This window comes from Argiope bruennichi, chromosome 4 (assembly GCF_947563725.1).
Source record: "Argiope bruennichi chromosome 4, qqArgBrue1.1, whole genome shotgun sequence".
Taxonomy (NCBI): domain Eukaryota; kingdom Metazoa; phylum Arthropoda; class Arachnida; order Araneae; family Araneidae; genus Argiope; species Argiope bruennichi.
In genome coordinates this window covers 49,821,960-49,838,218 of record NC_079154.1, presented here as the reverse complement: position 1 = coordinate 49,838,218, position 16,259 = coordinate 49,821,960, and the positions used below count along the sequence as shown (strand labels likewise).

Sequence of the window (16,259 nt, the reverse complement as noted above, 5' to 3'; positions counted from 1 at the left end):
CAGAACAGCGTATGTTCATAGGAAACAGTCTATCATTTGTTTGCATTAACAGTAATCCTGATGTAGACTTATCTTTATACTGATTGCTTAAATAACTTTACCTTTATTTTACTGTAAACCACTTAAAATCATTTATTATCCTGATACCAAATGATAAAATATATAATATCATTCTTTTTGCAAATTGCAACAAAGGATAAATTTGTGATATGTTTTTTCTTCATATTATAAATGAATAGTTAAGCTATACATATATTTCCAAAAGTTTACTATAACTACTTCCTGGTTTCCCAATTTCAGATTTAGAACTGAAAAAAAAAGAGAGCAGTAATAGTTCAAGATCGTATTTATTTAAAAGTGCAGGTGTAGATTTATCAATTTTTAAAATAATATATAATTTTTTTATTTAAAACTCCATCTGCAACAATGATTTATGTTTGACATTAAACATACTGCATATAAACAGTGGATTCATGAGATCTTTAAACAGAAAGTTAATACATTACATATTTATTTGCAACTGTCTATTGAATTGCTCAGTATAATTCTGCAAGCAAAAAGTTCTATATTATTAGAATAGTGGGAAGTTTTCTGATAGTATTGATAGCATCTAAACATTTTTTATTACTATTATGATTAGATGAAGGGTAAAGTAATAATATATAAAACAATAAAAGAGTTTATTTTCTAAGAAAAAGAATAGATGAAGATCACAAATGAAATGAAAAACAAACCATTCTTTTTATGTAATTAGGAAATTATGAAAAAAAAATTAAGGAATTGTTTTAGACAAAGGCAATTATCATAAATATAACCAAAGGATCAAAACATCATAATAAAATAAAATATAAGCAATTTTTATGTCAATATTACTTATGTTTTATTGTAAAAATTGATAACTGCATTAAATCACATTAATTATTTTTAAAAGAAAGGAAATAAAAAAAAAAAAAAGTTACAATAGAAAGTTTACAGCATTTATAACTCACAAAGTTTATTTATGATAGATTAAATGAGTGTTTCCTATGTTTTTGTTGCTGTTGTCCAAAGAATTTTTCATCATTTAATGTAAGATAATATACTGATTCATTGAGTTATAATTATTAATTTTTTGCAACTAACGATCAGATACAAAACAAGAAAAAAACTTACTGAACGTACAATAGAAAAAGTAAAATTATATTTTTCATATTTTCTGTAAATTAAAGTTAGATTACACTTTGAAACTATCCTGTCTAGCATCTCATTCTGATAGTATTGAAATTATAAATAAACAAGCTTAACAAATAATGTATTAAATTTAACTACTAAAATTTTAGCTATCAATTCTAGGTCTTTTCTCTGTAAGGGGAAGACAGACTACTGAGTTTTATTTAATTTGAACAGAAAATTATTTAAAAACCAATAAGAACATTTTCAAATAGAAATTTTATTTTTTTAATAAGAAAAGTAAATTTATAAATAATTCATCCATAGATAAAGAGGAATGGGCAATGGGTCAATGGTAACATTAATTTTGTCTAAGATCTATTGAGTTAGTGGTTAATGATTTTATTCATCTGTGCTTTCTTACAATTGAAAAATATGACTTTTTTACAAATTTTCTGTTATCTACTGGTGCAAGACTTCCATACACTAATATAGATTCAGAAAATCATACTTAGAAATTATTAAGAGATCAAAAGGCTATGTTTTCAGTGAAAACAGCTTCTTGTTCTGAGTTTAGTAACTGTGAATGCTTGTATTTTCTACTCTAGCAAAAGATCACTCTTCTTGCCATGTTGAGAAAATGACAAACAATTTTGATTTTATTTTTGTGCCTATTCTTCACTCTTCTCATAATAAAACGGATAAGATCAAAAACATGAAATGAATGGATTTCATTGAAGTTGAATGAATTACCACCAATGCTTTTCAGAAATGGCCATTCCAAAGGATTATTTTAAAATTATCTCTCTAAGCCAAACAAAAGTGGCCACTGAGAGGGTTTAAAGAAGTTTTACTCTATATACCTAATAAAATTTCTAACAATATAAATAAAAAAAAATCAAAAGCATTATTCTCATACTAATGTAATTACTCACCATTTTACCAACCTGAATTCTCTAGTTTCATGAACATCAGTTAAATCTTTTAAAGCATCATAAGCTTGATAAAACCAAAATCTAACTATAAATATTTCTACTGAGTTATATAAAACCTTAAGCTTATTTTTCTTTTTACAGAGGTGTATTAATTTAAGCCAATTTCAAATCATTGTAGATTTGAAATTAAGCATGCAAAATACAGATACGATTCAATCCACAAGCATTTAGATAATTTACATGTTTTTTTCTAAATATTTAATATCATGATTATTTCAATGGTCAAATTTTCTTCATTTAGTCTAAAAAATATTTATAAGACACAGAAACTTAAAAAAAAAAAAAAAAAAAAAAAAAAAACTGCAATAAATTAATTTTGTTTAACATTGAATACTGAAGTATTTGCTTCAAACTAATATATTTATATAAACAAAAATACGACAAAGATTGCTTTCTTTAGGATTAATGACTTATTTTGAAGTTGTATAACAAGTAGTTTTGTTGGAGCAAAGTTGATAATTTGAAAGCATGCACAGATGATGAGAGCGTTAAGCCATTCCAGTTAGAGATATGAGATTTATTGATCAAATGTCCATATACAAATGTTTCAGAAAAGTTGGAATGCAGGAAAAGCTGAATGTAGAGGATCCAACAAATCCAAAAGATAATAGATAGTACCAGCAAAACCTAAAAAAAGAAGTATATTCAGAAGATTTTTTAATACTATCTATACTGAAATATCAAAATTCCAGAATGAAATAAGCAGTCCAATTCATTCGCAGAAAAAAAAATTATTAAATAAATTAAACACATTGAAGGTTTGACTTTATTTTTCAAACTCATCCACCAAAAAGAGGATGGAAATCAAACTTTTATGATCTAAACCAATAATATTCATGAGGTTATAATAAAAAGATATTATTGCTTTAATTATGGTAAAATTTATTTTCCAAACATAAATATAAAGAGAAAATACCTATTTTTAGAAAAAATATTCCAAATTTCTGAGCAACAGTATAGTTTGAAAAACTCCTTTAAGTTTATAAAATCCATTTTTTTTTAATCTTTTCACCTTTGAATCCATTGAAGTATATATTTAATTATATTAGAAAACAATATATACCAATGACAAATAGAAATTTTTCTCTATATTATTATTATTTTTTAAAATATGAACTTCTCTCTCTCTCTCTGTATATATATATATATATATATATATATATATATATATATATATATATATATATATATATATATATATATATATATATATATATATATATGATATTTTAAATTCTAATTTCACTTTAATTTATTTCCAAGGTTTTATCTTAATTTAGCCCACAGTAACTTCATTCTAAAATATTCTCTTATTTCCTGATCCAATTCCACTGTCTCTACTTAATTAATATAAAAGCTTTGTAAAATTGCTGAATCGGATAAAAGCCTAAATTTCCCACACTCCGTGTGAAGGGCTAGAAAAAAGTCCAATTGGCACATTCTTTTTTGAAAGATCCCTGTGTTTCCCCTGTCCTTGGGCGTGTGTAGTGAAAATCCCTATCGAAATCTCATTGTATATAAGCATTATGGAGAAATATTTTCCCTATCAATATCTCAGGTTATATAAGAGAGGGTTAAAATGTTCAACAGCTTTTCCCTCATTTTCTTTCTGTGTTGTGTGTGTTGCTCGTCGCTCCTGCTTATAAATAATGCATTCTTCTCCAAGATGAAATAAAAGTCGAAAAAAATCGAAAGTTTCTTTACTGTCTTTGAAACTGCATTCTGCTTCACATAAAATATTGCTTACATATATATATGAGCAATAGATGAGTGTCACTTGGAAATGATAACAACCAGTTACTTATAAATAAACAATGATATAATTTGGAAAATTTATTACATGGGTTCAGATTTTAATTAATAATAATTTTTTAAGAAATGGAAGTACACAAACGAATTTCAAGACTTTAAAGATATTTTTATATTTGCTCAATTTAAAATAATATAAATTATTCTTGAATATTTTTGTAAAATAATATAGGTAAAATATTTTTAAATCCTAAAGATTTAATTAAATATACATCAAAATGTAGATTTCAGTCACTTTTAAAAGTTTATTTCTCACAGTTTGAAGAAATTTGATTAAAATAATTGCTATTATAGGTTAAATGAATAGACAAAAACAAAGAAATAAAAAGACTAATTAATAAACTTATAGTTGATAAACAAAAACGAATCTGAAGATATTTAAATACAGTAGACTCCCGATTATCCGCGGGCGGATTATCCGCGGAGCGGATTATCCGCGCCTGCCGCACTAAGTCTTTTTTTTGCTTCCAAGCAAAGAGAAAATGCTTCCAAAGCAAGAAGCAAACACAAATGACTGATTTCTTCAAAAAGGTGTAGTTTTACAGTTATTCTTTTGTAATTACATAATACATTACAGTATTAAAACAGTACGTATGTATTAATTTTTCTGTGTATCCTTGACGCTTCTCGTAAGTACAAAGCACTTTTCTGTTGCACATTTTAGGTTAGTTTTGAGTGATATACTAAAATATTAAGCGTTAGTTAAACATTTCCTGCTGTTTATTTTACGTTTTACTGTACATAAAACGATTTTTCAAAGTTGGAATGATTATTTTCTCTTTTGCTATACCCGTTTTTATCTTTTTTCGGATTATCCGCGATTTTTGTTATCCGCGGCGGCCGCGCCACCCAATTCCGCGGATAATCGAGAGTGTACTGTATAAGAAAAGGCAATCACCTTCAAATAAAGATAATGGTCTATCGGGAGTGCGGCATCCATGCTTCCCATAATCGAAACACCATTCAGCAAACTGAAACATAAAAAAAATAAAAAATAAAATGGCTTTTAATATTGAAAGTGTATATAGAATCAACAGTAAGATTCAGCAGCAAATTTTAAATTTATCTAATCATCTAAATCAATAATCTAAAATAATATTACAAAGAGAAAGATTAACATTCAATTTCTGATATTTATCTATATTCTTGGTCCAGGAAAGCAGTATGTGTCTAAAGCAATAACATTACTTTTTTATTTACTAACAATATTAAATGATGTGGTTTTCCTGATTTCTTCTGAAATGATGAATAAATATTCAAAAGTTATTTTTTTAAATAAAATATTAAATAAATATCATTCATTGAATATGCTATTTTTCATGCATTTTACAGTTGTAAATAATGAGATTATAATTTTTTAACTGATACTTTATTTTGCAGAATTCTTTTTAACAAGTTCTAATTAAACAATTCCATTTTTGAATTAATTGTCTATTATAGAAAAAAATCTAAATAAGCATGTATTTCTGCATTTAATTTTTATTTGAATTCATTTTATTTCTTGTGATGATTTCTTATAATGATGTGCTAAGCAGTCGGTATACATGCTTCCGCCATTTAATTTATGGTGCAAGAAGTTAAATAAATGTATGAATTTCGAAAGAGAGAAGACAGAGATTAAAAATTAAAATCTGAATATGCCCTTTCACAGAAAATAACATAATGGTATTATTATAATTCATATTGGTAATGAACTGTCAGCAATCAGATAAATTTTAGCTATAAAAATAATATTAAATCCTATTCCTGTACCTTAACAGCTCTATACAAATATTTGACATCTTTAGTGATTTGAAAGAGTCTAAGTTGTGCATAGCCATTGCCAGCAACTCCATGACAGATGCCATAGCCCTTCTTTAAAAGTCCTCGTTGCCAGATGACATCACTGCAGCGTTTTGCACTTTCTAAGTATTTGGTATCGTCAGGAAACGTCTGGGGGAAAAAAATAATATTAATTTTTTAAAAAATCACAAAGGAAGCTGCAACTATATTTAATAATTAAAAATACTGAATATATAATTTGAATAAAAATAAATAAATTAATTAAACGCTTATAAATATATTATGTATAATTTATTAGATAATTATCAAGAACTATACAGAAAAAATGCTTAAGATGAAATTTCAGATTAGTAAATTAAATTTTTTATAAGATTTAGTAAAACTTTCAACTCATTTTAAAAATCTGACCCAACAGGCAGATTGATATTTTCAAACTATTATATAATAAGAACTACATCTCAGCTTGCAATTTACTTTCCAAACATCTAATTCATCAAAATTTACGATTTCTCTAAATTATCATAATTTTTATTTGTATCAAACTTACTTCATGAGCAAGAAGTAAGAGGTGCACCACTCCAGGTGCTCCATGGCACCAGTGTACAAGACGGTCACTAGGACTCCCCAAAGAAGATGGAAAATTCCCTGAAGGATATTGCTGGCTCACAATGAAATCAATTGTTGGACGGATCAGAGTGTCCAACTGCTCTTGATTAAGATACTGTTTTGCCTGAAATAATGAATGTAATTACAAAAATTGTGAAAGAAACAAAATGCATTAAAACAAATTGATGGGAAATATTATGATGATATGAAATAGAACAAAGTAAAGCTTCCTCACAGAAGATTGTAAATACATTTCAGATATCAATCCTCAAAATTGAACTGTCTGAGTCTAGTACTGTTGCTAATGATCGATTATTTATTCACTTTTATCAGATTCTATGAGTCAAATAAAAATCATTGATCTCTACAGAATTCTGTGTTCATATATCATTATTTATCTTTTTACTGTATTCACTTATAAAAAGTATGATATATAATTCATTATGCACAGGATCAAATTGTTTAATATTTGATAATGATGACAATTATTTCTTCAATAAAAAGTCATTATCACAGATCATTAAATTTTTATCCTCAGATTACAACAATAATAAGGATCAATAAGGTTTAGCTAAGAGCACAAATGCTCACCTTATGCACTGAATTTGTTCTCTTCATCATTCATTATTTTCTACTTTATGGAAAACTTATATTTTTGAAAGAAAACAAAATAATTGAACTTATAAAGTACACATTTATATCCAATGACTTTTTATCAAAAGATATTCTCTTTCCAAATGATATGTTTACATTTTCAAAATTTTATTCACACTTATATCTCTTAGTCAATATCTTATAAATAGCAAAATAATTTACCACCAGTCTAACAATAAAATGAAATAAAACTACATCCTATTGATTAGATCAATTATTTCCAGTTTGCAGTTTATTATTCAAATAAACAAAAAATTAAATCAAATTATTCAAATAAAGAGTATTCAACTGAATTCAGTAGTATATGATGATCATCATTTATGAAACAAACAAAATGCATATTTAGTTTGATTCAGGTATTCTAATCAATATAAGTTACAGAGAAACTGAAAATGTTAAATCTAATTAAAAAAAAGTGATATAAGTATTCATTAATAAAAAGAATCAAAATGATTATTTTTATTAATGAAAACTGATTTGCAAAAAAGTCATAGAAATTGACAAGGAATCTCTCCTATTGAAAAGAATAAATATTACATTAAAAATATTACTTATAATCAAGACTAATAGGATTAAAGATCCTTTCTTCCACCGAAAAAAGTGGGATGTGAAACAAAGTTGATTTATGGGCCTTACAACAAATCTCACACAATGAAACAGTACTTTATTGCATTGCACAAATTCGTGTTATAAAAAGGAATATATGAAAATGATAAAATACATTAATAATTAATATTTTAATAAATAATATAGAAAATACTGTAGTATGATAATGTTAATGCAATTGTTTATAAAAATATGCTCTCAACTTATAGCAACAATAATGAGCATTAAAAAAATTAATATTGCTATCACTATCATATAGTCACAGTGTAAATGCATGCAATTACTAAAATAATAAAATATACAGTTGAGAATATAATGAAAACTACCCACTTCTAATAAATATTTTTAATATTTATAGAAATGGGAAAAATTGTAAGCAAATAAAAGCGATACAAATAAAAACCTAATTTTTCAAAAAAAAAAAAAATAATTAAGTATTTCTAAAATGGTTTTTGACTAACCAAATATTTTAAAATTATTAGTGAAAAATGCTAAGATTTCAATTAATTTTTCATAACAAAATTAGAATTTGAAAAACCAAATTTGGTAGGTTTAGGTTTAATGTCCTGTTAAGTCAAACATTTTTTACAAACATATTAAGAGACAATATTCCAGCTTATATTCTTTATCATGTTAATATGTCATGAATAAAATATTTGTATGACACATTTCAATTCAACTTTATGTCTTTCTTAACATTAACAACATAAAATTTTAATTACTTGAAGTAGCATGTAAAGAATTCCAGCAAACCCATGAGCTGCTCCAAGGTATGCCTTCTCATGCCACTCATAATAAAGGGGAATCTTACGTGTGTTCTTGAATTTCTTGGCCATACGCTGTCCAGAAGCTAGAATAGCACTTACTACCTGTGAAAAAACATAAAAAGAATACATGCTATAATTTTAAATAAATCATAAAGCAAGTATGATCTTATTTTTAACTTCACTGTTTAATGATCTAAGTTCTATGAATTGTGCAAATACTACAAGGAAACCAAAATCCCATTTCAAAAATAATTTTAATATATGCTTTAGTTTTATTCAGTGATACAAGTGTTAAGTGACTTTCAAGCTTCTTTAACAGGAAAAAGAAAATTTGCTGATCTATAAACAATGTAAAAATATACCTAAGATTTCATATGAATAAATAATCATAAACAATTCTTCAACAAAACTAACTTTTCATGCTTTAAATTATAGTACCTCTATGAATCAATATCCATTGAAATGAATTTTAATAAAGTCATAATAAAGTTTCAACTGCTGAATTAAACTATTTATTAATATATATATATATTTCACAGGTATCTTTTAAAAATAGTTATAATTTTTAACTTAATTATTGCAACACAGCATTATAAACATACAAAAAAAATTTCCAGGAGAAAAAAACAATTATAACTGGATTTAATAAGGATTTAAAACTAGCTTTAAGCATTATACATTTATAAAGACTAAGCAAATGATATAAAATAAACCAATGGTTAGCAGTCTTTTATAGCATAATAATTATGAAAGAAATGAAAGATTATAAATCATGATGCGATTTTGTTTCAATGTTCTTTATATTTATTGACGCAATTTTTATTGAGCCGAAAATGGATGAGACAATTTTTTTTTAGAAATGTAGTTATACTTAAATTATATTTTTTCTTTCTATTTATATAAACTTTACAGGCAGATGAAACTACATCATTTTTATGCCCAGTCAAGCAAGGGTGAAAGAAATAAAGTATGGTAACTGAATAGTATGGTAAATAAAATATGTTAAGGAATAGATGGATTATTATAATTTAAACTTGGTGCAAGTATTCAAATGTTCTATATTATTATTTACAAATAAAAGCTGCTTTATTAAATGCTACTTATAAATTAACTAAAGAAAAGAGTTATGCAAATGTATGGAATAAAACATTGACAAACATATTAAAACCAATTTTCTAATTTAAACTCACTTCTTTGATAGTGTTTTCTCGGAATTCATCAGGGCCTGGGAGGTACTTTTGAAGAAAGAGTAGAGCAAAAAGAAATCCAGCTCTACCATACAGAAGTTCATCTGGACAATCACTTGAAGGGGAACATACATCCCGTTCCAAATTTTCCAATCTTCAGAAAATAAAGAATTTACATGCTGCTTTTATTATGAGAATTTAATCAGATTATTAAAATCATGAAAATTATTTCATAAAGTTAACAAATTAGATAAGGAAAACTTAAACTAACTAAAACATTTTATATTAGAAATTAAAATATTTTGACATAGGAGTTTAGTTAATGATTAAATGTATAAGTGATTAATAGCCAAAAATTACAATACTGACATTGTAAATAATTTAGGGAAATATAAATTTTTAATTATGTTTACATCACTTTTCAGTTTTGCTTTGAGAGATATTAATATGATTATATCGCTTTCTTTTGTAATATTATAGTACGGTTTTCTCAGGTAAAATATAACCCGAAAACCCCCTTCCTTAAAATTTATCATAAAATTTGCTTCAGTTCCTGAAGTAATTTGATTGAAAGAACCAAAATGAAAAGTGCAAATGTATAGACTTATTCATTAAGCTGCATGGTTAGATTATTAACTATTTGAAGATATAAAATGCAATATTGAATTATTATGTTTGATAAAATGAATCACTACTGAAACTTGATAGTTACTAAGTAACAGTCAAGTAAACAGCATTTAATCATTTATTTTCTGAAGTAAAGTATGTTCTATCTTTAAGTTGACCCTTCCAAAACCAAGTAAACTATGCTCTGGTAGAGGAATCTAGTTCCAGCCAAACAGAAAGAAAATAGGGCACCAAAATACTTAATGCATTTATGAGAAATATCAGAAAATATTGATGTTGTTGTTGTTTTTGACACTTGGAATAAGATTATTAACTCACAATATATAATATGTATAAAGACCTGCATTAGAACTTAAAACATAAAAGATATTGCATACAAATACTACTGCCTTTATTTTTATAAATAAAAGAATATTGTTGATGCAAAATAACTTTGTGACCAGTCTTTTGTACAATTTGTAAAATAATATGTCATATTTTCTGTTCAAATTACAAATAACACATTTCAACAATATTCAAATTATCTATAATAAAGAAAAAATTCAATTAACAAAACCTCCTAGCAAGATCTATGCTCTCTTTATATTGTCCTTTGAGATGGAAAAGAACTGAAGCAATGGCCAGAGGTCCAGGTACACCACATAGGAAAGAGAATCTCTTCTTTTTAAGGTAGGGAATTACAGGCTCCACATAAGACAGGGCATCCTTCAAAAAGTCTTTCTTCCCAGCTTTCCCTTCAATTATTTTTATATCCAGAAAGCGAAGGTACAACAATGCAATGCCTGCACAATAGATTAAATCAAATCAGTTAGGAATGAATAAAAGTAATTTAAAATAAACATTCTCACATGATATTAGAATTGTGCATAAATTCTTGCCATTTTATGAAATTTATATACGTTTTATAAAAAAGAAAGATTGCATGATTTCAAAATAAATAAACTCTAATTCTTCTTGTAGAAAAGATTAGCCATCAGCTTCAATGTCAAGATATTTTATATTTGAAGGTATATGATAGCACTTTCAATAAAATAATGCTATACCTGTGTATATTGTTAATATTTTATTACTATTTGGCAAGAGTGTTATTGCATCAGAGAATGCTAAATCAAAAACTGCTTTCAGAATACACTTCAATAGAAATTTGTATAACAATAGACAGAAGTTAGTCAAGATAGTTCCGACAATCAGGATTACTGATTTACAGTGGACATAAACATAATTTCAAACATTTTTTTCATCATCTTTATTTCATAAATTAAAAAGTAACACAAATACACACAGATATATTATTTCTTTATTAACTGACTGATAAAAAAATCTTTTTTACCAGAAGTTCCTGTGTAGACGCTGGAGTCAGACCAATCAATATCAGAAGCCAGGTGTTTTTCCAGAGTTTGAAGCAAGATGAATACATTCTCTGTCAAAGGACCTTCAATTTCATTTATCAACTGAAATTTAGGACATGAACATTTCAGCATTTTGCAAGAAAAAAATTCAATTTAATATAAAAATATAAAATATTATAGTCAAACAATAAAAAATGAAAAATCGAAGCATAAAAATGAAAAAAATAAGCAAGTTGAAGCAAGAAAATAATAATAATAAAGTTTCATAACAAAAATTTTATTTATAAAAATATGTTGTTGTTGTTGTTTATAATGGCACTTGCCATGGACAAGATCGCTGCCGAAGTCAGTGATTTTAAGCCAAGGGAGCGTCTCTTGTTTTAGTAGCGCCAACTAGGGCCAAGAGTACGTCTTAGCTATTCACGCATCACATTCACTTGCACAACCCCTTTTTACAGGGAGGCACATTCACACCTCTCACATATAGAACAGGAAGAACAACCATGCCCGAACCGGGACTCGAACCCAGGACGCCCAGGTCACGGGGAAGACGCGCTACCCCTATGCCAGGACACGGCTTATAAAAATATAAATGAAAAGAACAAAAACAGTGTATTATTTGACAATAATAATTTATTGTATGATATGATCTAATTTAAGGATGTGTAAATATTTTTTTAGGAGTCAGTCAAAAACTTTTAAAAAATTGATGGGTCAATGCAATTTATTATAAAATTGAATAAGGACAGAAAAAATATTATTTCATTTTAAGATTATTACAATTAAGGCAATGAATGATGCTGTGACACCATTTCTGAAAGTCCTTCAGTAACTGCTTAGAAATATATCTTTTATTTATATTAATATTATAAACTTGAAATTAAAATAAATTTTTATATTATCACGAACAGTGTTTATATGGCATTGCACATGACAGATAACATCAAAATTAGAAAAATATTGAAAAAAAAATCTATCAAAATGGAGTAAAAAAATGATTATATATGTTTTTTTAATTTTATTTTTCTAACAGTGCTTATATGGCATTGCACATAACATAACAGATAGCATCAAAATTAGAAAAATATTTTTAAAAAAATCTATCAAAATGGTATAAGAAAAATAATTAAACATGTTTTTTTTAATTGAATTTACCAACCCCAATCTCTGGATTAATTTCAAAAACTTGAATTCAATATGAATACTTACAACCTTTAAATGTATCATAAGGAAGCACTTGCTTTCTACCCATCTCCATTCTTTAGAGAAATAACTTTAAGAAAAATAAACATTACTTCATTTTACATTTTATAGGTGGAAAAACATCAACTGAATTTCAAACAGCCATTCAGAAGTACAATGTTTCATATCAATGCTTATGACTCCAAGAATGTTATTAATGTGTACCACTTTTCTCATGAGATATGTGTGGTATAAAACATATCTCACCACTGGCCAACTCACTATAGTATAAATGTATTTGCTTAGCGACAGGTAAATACATTTATGCACTAAATTTCAAGTTTTTAACTTCAAGTATAGAACGAATATCAAATGATAAAACATAAAAACATCAAATAAAGAAATGTTGCTTTGTTTACAAAACAAGGAAAGTCATATTCTAAATCAAGCAGAAAAAGAATATATATATATATATATATATATATATATATATATATACAGAACATTTTTTACAATCAGAAAAAAATGCGTTATGCTTTCACTATTCTTCACATTTTCTATGTTGCAATAATATAAAATTTCTTTTCTAATAAGAAACAGTTTTTACTAAAAATAACTTCAAACTTCTTTAGTGGTTGTTTTTTAATATAATCACCAATTAAAAAAAATAAATAAGGAAAGTCAAAGTATGTGTTTATAGTTAATATATTTGCACTGATATATCTTAATAATTTCAAAATCTAAAGCATCATTTCTAAGAACACAAAGTATAAAAAAATTTGAAAAGTTTTTATTTTTGGCATTTGTAGCATATAACATTTAAATGCTTTTTGAATCTTATAATATATTAATGTATAAAATTTTCACAAATCTTTTGTACAATAAAAAAAAGCTTTTACACTAATAGTGAAATTACAGTTAAATATAATTCTGTGATAATTAGATGATGCATAATGCTATATAATTTAAATAATAAATTGTCTACAATTATAAATGCTTTTCCATGGAAATTTAAAACTGGAGAAAAAATAATAAATACCCTGCCAGTGTCATGATCATATATTTTGAAACTTTCATCATAGTCTTGGTAAGGATTTTTGAATTCTCTTTCACTCATGATTCAAACAACACAGGAAATGCTGAAATAAAATACTAATGATGAATATAATCTTTACATTTCTAAAATTCATGTATAATAGGAAATTACAATTCAGTATAAAACAAGCAAATGGGTAAAAAATTTTAAAATGTGAAAAAAAAAAAAATTAAAGCTGAATGAAAGCCTTTAAATATGTGTAAAGAAATTTTTTCCAATATAATATATATATCTTGTCTAACACTGTTTAAGTCAAGATAAACAATACTTCCAAAATTGCAAAGATCAATTTTCATTCATTATTTGGAAAGGAATTTTATTTCTAGAACTTATACACACCATTTGTTAATTCTTGGAATATTTGTTCAAATGTTTTCGAAACATTAATTTCAACTGTCATATAAATAAGCAAAAATATTTTTAAGAAAATATTTATTATTTACTATATATCACAGGTGGAAAAAAAATTACACATAACTTGTAAAAAAAGAATAAATAAATATAGAATAGTAAAAATGTATCCATCTTTCATTAGTTCATAACTTAATGCTTGTCGATTACATTTAAATCTTTCAAATATTATAAATATTTTAACAGATGGAATCCAATAATGGCTAGTTAAAAAAAACAAAAAAACAGTCGTTTTATTGAGGAAGTTCATTTTTAACGGTAAGATAAAAAACAAAATACTTCAATACAGAAAGAACTGCATATTAATAGTCGAGATTCAGTTAAAACAAAATAATACGAAGTTATTCATACCTTTTATGTTTTAATACAAACTACAAAAATAATAACAAAATTCTATTAACTGGCAATTTTATTTTTAAACCAATTTGATGATACGTGGTTTATTCTTTGTTAATTTATTGAACAATTATAAGAGCTTCTGCGTCTCTCGCCGCCGGAATTTTTTTACTCTCAATTTCAAAACAAATGAAAATAAACATCAGATACAAAGGTATTGTTGCCATTCAAACACCTGCACAAATATAACAAACGTTTATTATGACGTTTCGTATTTTTAATTTCATAAAGAAACGGATATTTCTTTTATTTTTTGTCAAATACTAATTCGGAATAATAATATAAATGAATTAAAATGCATTTTAATGCATTGCCGAAATTTTGATTGAAAATTAATTCTTTTATCAAATTAATGTTGAAATTCTGAAAACTATTGCAATATTATAAGGAGATTTAAATAAATATCACTTTTTTATCATGATGAAAGTTATTGTCTTGATGAAAATTTTATTTGTTTCTTGATGAAAGCATGTTCATCTTAGTTAAATTCATTAGAAATGAATTGAAGTAAATTTTGTTGTGGTAGTTTGGTTGGTTTTGGATTTCTATTTTGCGAGAATTGTTAATTTTAAGAGCTGAAACAAACGATTTCTAATAAATATTATAACTTTCCATCATGCTTTTGCACGAGATTAAAGGCTTGGAGGAATTCGAATCAGACGAACTTTACAAACAATTTACTGCAGACGATTTCGATGTAAAAGCAATAACATCATCTGCTGTACAGTGTGCTGCGGTGGCAGAACATCTTGCAAAATTGAGCGCTGGTATTTCGATTCTAGACAAAGCTTTACATCACCAAGTGTCTTCTCATTATGAAGATCTTCTTTCCCAAGCTACGGAGATCGAAACTTTCGAAGAGGTACTTGTGGGTGTACATCAACAGATTCAAAATCTTCTGTCATCTGCCGAAAAATTAAAAGGGAAAGTTGTTCAGCCTTACGAAACAATAGCCACTCTGACGCGCAAATTACATAGGCTTCATGTTGTTTGTGATCTTTTGAGAAAGATAATCCGAGTGGTGCGTGTATGCAGGCGTCTGAAAAACCATATGTCAAAAGAACCTCCGGAATTATCAAAGGCCGCCAACTGTTTAAGTGAATTGGAGGAAATGGATAGTTTAATGGGGTTAACAGTTATTGAGACTGAACTCAGATATATTAAGCATGTTAAATCTGCGATACAAAATGAGAATAAAGGAAGTTAATTATTGATTATTCCTTATTTTCTAGTCAAATTGATACGATGGTCAGTAATCCATGAACCTACATTTTTATTAGGATAAAATTCGGGACATTTGTATTAATAATTAATGAATTATCATCTTGTTAAAATATATGTTGGTGAGCATTCTATCAGATTGCTGTACATAATATTTTCCTATCATTAAAGATTTCTATTGTGAACAAATATGTTTTTTTTCCCCTTCCTTTTCTTATTACCAGATGGTTTTCAAGTGAACATGACACATTTTATCCTGAAGTTATTAAATTTATTTTCTTCTTTCCTTGAAAAAAAAAATCAGTCTTTTAATTAAAAATAAATTTTTCAGCATTTTAGAATAAAATTGATTATTTGAATCAGCGTTTCTTAAACTTCGAACTATGATTCTAAGTAAGTCAATATGGAGATGAAAAATCTTC

At 26.2% G+C, this 16,259-nt stretch overlaps 2 protein-coding genes across 2 annotated transcripts; one reads left to right on the top strand and one right to left on the bottom strand.

Moving 5' to 3' along the window:
• Positions 1-2,624: 2,624 nt before the first annotated feature.
• LOC129967026 (lanC-like protein 2) lies at positions 2,625-14,755 on the bottom strand. The gene is made up of 10 exons (XM_056081659.1): positions 14,572-14,755; positions 13,753-13,852; positions 11,513-11,633; positions 10,739-10,964; positions 9,559-9,709; positions 8,324-8,470; positions 6,283-6,465; positions 5,706-5,885; positions 4,852-4,924; positions 2,625-2,771 (listed from the first exon to the last, which is right to left on the bottom strand). The coding sequence occupies exons 2-10, from the start codon at positions 13,828-13,830 to the stop codon at positions 2,692-2,694; spliced, it is 1,239 nt and encodes a 412-aa protein (XP_055937634.1). The 5' UTR covers positions 13,831-13,852; positions 14,572-14,755; the 3' UTR covers positions 2,625-2,691.
• Positions 14,756-15,232: 477 nt separating this feature from the next.
• LOC129966255 (conserved oligomeric Golgi complex subunit 5-like) lies at positions 15,233-15,823 on the top strand. The gene has a single exon (XM_056080669.1). The coding sequence runs from the start codon at positions 15,233-15,235 to the stop codon at positions 15,821-15,823; it is 591 nt and encodes a 196-aa protein (XP_055936644.1).
• The last annotated feature ends 436 nt before the right edge of the window (positions 15,824-16,259 follow it).

What these genes read in the sequence shown, in the direction of transcription:
- LOC129966255 (XM_056080669.1), top strand. Translation starts at nt 15,233, where the DNA reads ATGCTTTTGCACGAGATTAAAGGCTTGGAGGAATTCGAATCAGACGAA.
- LOC129967026 (XM_056081659.1), bottom strand. Translation starts at nt 13,830, where the DNA reads ATGAGTGAAAGAGAATTCAAAAATCCTTACCAAGACTATGATGAAAGT. An exon ending in GAGAAAACACTATCAAAGAA is followed by an intron (nt 8,471 to 9,558) that starts GTGAGTTTAAAT and finishes GTTTTTTCACAG; the next exon opens with GTAGTAAGTGCTATTCTAGC. An exon ending in TTCTTTACATGCTACTTCAA is followed by an intron (nt 6,466 to 8,323) that starts GTAATTAAAATT and finishes TCATTATTTCAG; the next exon opens with GCAAAACAGTATCTTAATCA.